At 46.3% G+C, this 4,411-nt stretch overlaps 1 protein-coding gene across 1 annotated transcript; it reads right to left on the bottom strand.

The window, feature by feature from the left end:
* Positions 1 to 757: 757 nt before the first annotated feature.
* Positions 758 to 4,113, bottom strand: LOC147623977 (protein phosphatase 2C 53-like). The gene is made up of 5 exons (XM_086820645.1): positions 3,736 to 4,113; positions 2,372 to 3,656; positions 1,943 to 2,287; positions 1,729 to 1,834; positions 758 to 1,611 (listed from the first exon to the last, which is right to left on the bottom strand). The coding sequence occupies exons 2-5, from the start codon at positions 3,482 to 3,484 to the stop codon at positions 1,301 to 1,303; spliced, it is 1,875 nt and encodes a 624-aa protein (XP_086676771.1). The 5' UTR covers positions 3,485 to 3,656; positions 3,736 to 4,113; the 3' UTR covers positions 758 to 1,300.
* Between the last annotated feature and the right edge of the window lie 298 nt (positions 4,114 to 4,411).

Here is a 4,411-nt window from a genome sequence, read left to right as displayed (position 1 = left end):
TGATGGTGACAACTAATTGTGACTCCCAATGCATGTAAGCATGTGTAAAAAATACTTGTAAAAATTATTTTAAAAATCTCCTTTCTCCTTCATGTGAAAGATCTTTCCTTCTCTTGCCAAGTGGGGCTCTCTTTTAATTGCCACATGGCAGGTTACAAGTAATATATTTATAGATACTATGTTTTAAAAGAGAGCTTCACAATCATGAAGAATGGCCGCCTACACCATCATGAAGAAGAGCTGCATCATTGGAGGCAACAGAACAGATTCAACAAAATACTAAAGCTTGCATAGCAAAGGCTAGTCAAGGCCTAGACAAGGAGCTATCTTCTCAAGATTCCTGGTTTGTGCCCAAGAAAAGGACAGCTCATAAAACTTGGACAGTTCCGGATGAAACAGGTTTTTGTGAACCATGAAAAAAAAAGCAAGGCAAAAAAATTATTTCGCATTTCTAAAAATTTAAGCTCGAGAATTTGTCATTTAAGTGGTCTCCTGCCTCAAGTCTTGAGACTTGCATTATGTTTTGAGACTCGCATTATGTTCTGAAACATAATGCATATGTTCTGAAATATAATGCAAGTCTTGAGACTTGCATATACCCTCCCAGTTTGGAGCCATGATTGCCATCTTCTATAGCATCCAGCTTTATTGCCATGAAGGGTCTGCCATCCACACAAACTGACAGCCTATTACAGCTCACAGGAAGCATACACCTTAAAAGGCAGATAAAAAAGCACATGATATGGCAAAAGAGCACTAACAGCAACAAGGCAATCAATGATTTATTACTATAATCGCACTTATTTCGTGACCGATTGCCCATGGTGTTCCCATTTGAAAAATCAAGTAGGCTACATACTCTCATTTTGTGAAATCCATAACACCACGTATTCACAGTCAGATTGCAGCATTGCAGCTTTGAAGAACAAGCCAAGGGAACTACTCCAGCTATGTACCACCCATACACAGACATAATGATGCAGAAACGCCATCATTCTGCTTGCCCTTTGAGAGGCGAAGTCTGACAGCCATAAAGGGTTGTTATAGAAACATTCCAATATATACAAAATCAAGTACTGAGGGCTCAAGATAGCTGAGTGGCAAGTCACACAACTTCTTGTATGCCTGCAAAAAAACATTTGGACATGAATAAAAAAGAATTTCTTAAGAAAAATCCCTCCGCCGTCTCAGGCAAGGTACTAGTCTGGCCTGTGATTTCCAGCTCTCCTTCCTCTGAAGGGAGAGGCTTGAGTGAGTCTCAAAGTACAGATAAAGTTATTCTATCCCAACATTTGAGAACTCACTTCCGTCTAGATTTCAAATCAATGACCACCACACTTATATTATCTTTGCTACCCCTGCCATATGCAAGCTTCACGAGAAGTGCAGCAACTGAAGCAGATACCGTATCTTCGCAAGGTGAAGATGTCGGACACTCACACTTCCTCCGCGCAGAGGCAAAGCATCTCCGTGCCACATCAGAAGCAGTATCATTACTTATTACGTCCCATAACCCATCACTTGCCAAAATCAAGCACTCATCCTCTTCTGTGCGTTGCAAGCAAATAACATCGGGTTCAGAAACAACGTAACGCTTCAAGTAGCGATCCCCTGCATAGGTTCAAAGCATGATTTTTTCTCAGCCTAAGTTGCTTTGAGGTGCTCGGGAGGGGGAGGGGTGGGGTGGGGTGGAGGGGGGAAAGGGTACTTTCAGGAACAAAAGCATACCTATTGCCCTTGACAGTGCCAAAAGACCACCCACTCTATAACCGTCCCAATATATAACTAGTCCACCTGCCGCCTCAATTCGGCTAGTCTCATCATCTCTCTCTGGCTGTAGAACATAGACAAAATATGAGTTGAGAAATCACCGTAAATTGGAGAAATCCTGCAGTATATGAGTTTCGACACAGTCTCTGGGCCTAAAGGCAAAGTTGACTACCTTGTGGTCCTTAGTTAGAGGGATGGCTTTTCCACCTCTGGACAAGACAGCTCTAGAATCTCCACAGTTTGCAATGACTACCTGAGAAGGGCTGACCACTGCCACTACCGCTGTTGTTCCAACATTTTCAGGAGCAATTGTATCCGTACAGCAAGTGGCAGAGCTGTCAACATGATCACATGCTCCATTTGGACACACACCCCCAACCTCCTTGTCCATCTTCAGAAAACAGGATGACATCACTTTTCTCCACACAGAATCATCCTTGCTATCTTCAGAGACTGAGGAACTGGCAAGCTCTTCAGTGAGTGCATGATGTAGCCTCTCTGCACAGTATGTAGATGCCTGCAGTGCAACATGATAAGTTGATTAGGCTTGTAACACCAGGAGAATGAGAAAAGAAGTCGGTAAATCAAATTATCAGCATACCTGTGAACCACCATGGCCATCATACACAGCGAAGAAATGAAGGTCAAGTGATTCAGTGTCCACGTTTCCATCAGTGACGGCACCACAAGCAAGCCGTGCAAAAGACGGCATGATGACGGCTGTGTCTTCCATCTCTCTGCGCCTACCACAAACCAGTAACTTCCCACTCGGAGGGCATGTTCCACAACTCACTTGGTTTGTGTGAGTGGAGCTGGTCTCAGAGGCACCTGGAGAGCTTCCTTCTACACAGGCTAGAGAAGCAGCCTTCTCAGCTGGATATAGCATATCAGAGTCCACCTGAGAAGCCTTACTGGCTGGGGTCCAGGGCTTTTCAGCGAGCACAGTATCAGTCTTTCTATCTGGGATGGCCTTATCCCGATTCACCAGTTCGGACGCGTTTTCTCCAGCACCTTGACCTGCCATAGTAAAGAGGCCCTTTGCCCTCTTTGAAATCTTTGCCATTTTTCCCACTTGCAGCTTCTGCTGTTCCCCCTCTTCATAGTGGTGCTGAAAAACACCTGGATGAACTGCGCTGCTAACTTCTGCAGTCCATGCAGAGAACTCTGATGAGGTTTCTTTCAGAGTGCTACCATGCTCATCACTGACAACAGTCACACGGAATCCTTCAAAGCCTGCAGCAGTATTACTGCAGCCTGTTTTGCTGATGTGAAGGATACATCTGCTGGTCTGCCAACCTTCAGGGGGGTAAGACTTAGATCTGACAAGCCCGCTTCCTCCAAGGACGGCATTGTTGGAGGCTATGTATGCTTGACCGAAGATCTCAGGACCCTTAATCTCAGCGAGGAGCTCAGAAGCTAAGGAAAAGTCATTATCATCTGCTGACTGGGACTTGGAACTGGGGAAGCCAACACTATCTTCTCCTTCACCACCATTGTCGTAGTAGCACAAGTTACAGATGCTGCTGCCATGGAGGGGCCGGGAGCGCTTGCCTTGATGGATGAGATTCAGGCTTCTGGTGGAGGCGGGCGAGTAACGGATCTTCTTGAGCCGTCTGATCTCCCTCCGTTTCCGCCTAGCAGCGACTGAAGAATCGAAGATGAGAGTGGTGCTTTCCTCAACGAGGCAGGCATTTTGAGGGTCGCTTGGCTCCATTCTTCAAAACACGGGGAGAGAGAAGGCTGTCTGATGGAGTGTGTGTGTGTGTGTGTGTGTGTGTGTGTGTGTGTGTGTGTGGATGCGGAAGCCTCTCTCTCTCTCTCCACAAAGTTTTCGGGGTATGAATATTAGTGAGCGGCTTTTGCGTAGCTTTAGCAGCACACTGTACCTGGTTTTTCAGACGGCTACCTAATCTGTTAAAGCAGAAACTCGCTTCCATAAAGCAGGGTCAAGGAAAGTAATTTTACCTTGACAGGCTCTGTTCGTCTTCGATAATGCAGATCTCTCGAAGGGACAACGACTCGGGAAGACTTCGATCTGAAGGCCACGTTTCTTCTGTGCAACGAGAAGAAATTCTTGGACCTCCCTAACCCTAAACCTAGCTTTTCACCAGCAAACAACAAGCAGAGCCTCCAGCTGCATGTCGTCGCGTTAAAGGAGGAAACCGTCGAAACGCCGCCTACAGGGCAAGGACTACACAGACAGCGTATGTAGGGAGTAAGGGTGGCGATTATGGAGCAGTATATGTAAGGGTTAGGGGAGCGGAGGGCGAGCAAATTTGACCGTGGAGACAGCCATGGAGAGTTCCCGGGCACAGCCTTGAAAGTACACCAGAAACAACCAACAGACTTCCTCCAAAAACATTAAAAACTGACTCAATTACCTCCCGCCACGTCCCCTCTGGTCCACGTGTCCCTCGCTACAACCTACCAGAGTTCAAGAGTGCTTATAATTGTACACAAGGGCCTGTTCACACGAACGCAAACAACGAGTATCCAGGTTTGTTTTTCGAGCCCGGGTCACAGACATTTTGCGACTCAAACGGAGAAACGCTTTTATCATTAGTTTCGTCGTCCCCAACCCAGAGACGGTTTCGCTACTTCCTTAAAGCATTGCCTCGGAAGACCCATGATATGGGCACGA

This window comes from Cibotium barometz, chromosome 26, assembly GCF_041138505.1.
Source record: "Cibotium barometz isolate CiBa-2024 chromosome 26, ASM4113850v1, whole genome shotgun sequence".
Lineage (NCBI taxonomy): Eukaryota > Viridiplantae > Streptophyta > Polypodiopsida > Cyatheales > Cibotiaceae > Cibotium > Cibotium barometz.
This window is presented reverse-complemented; position numbering and strand designations above follow the sequence as displayed.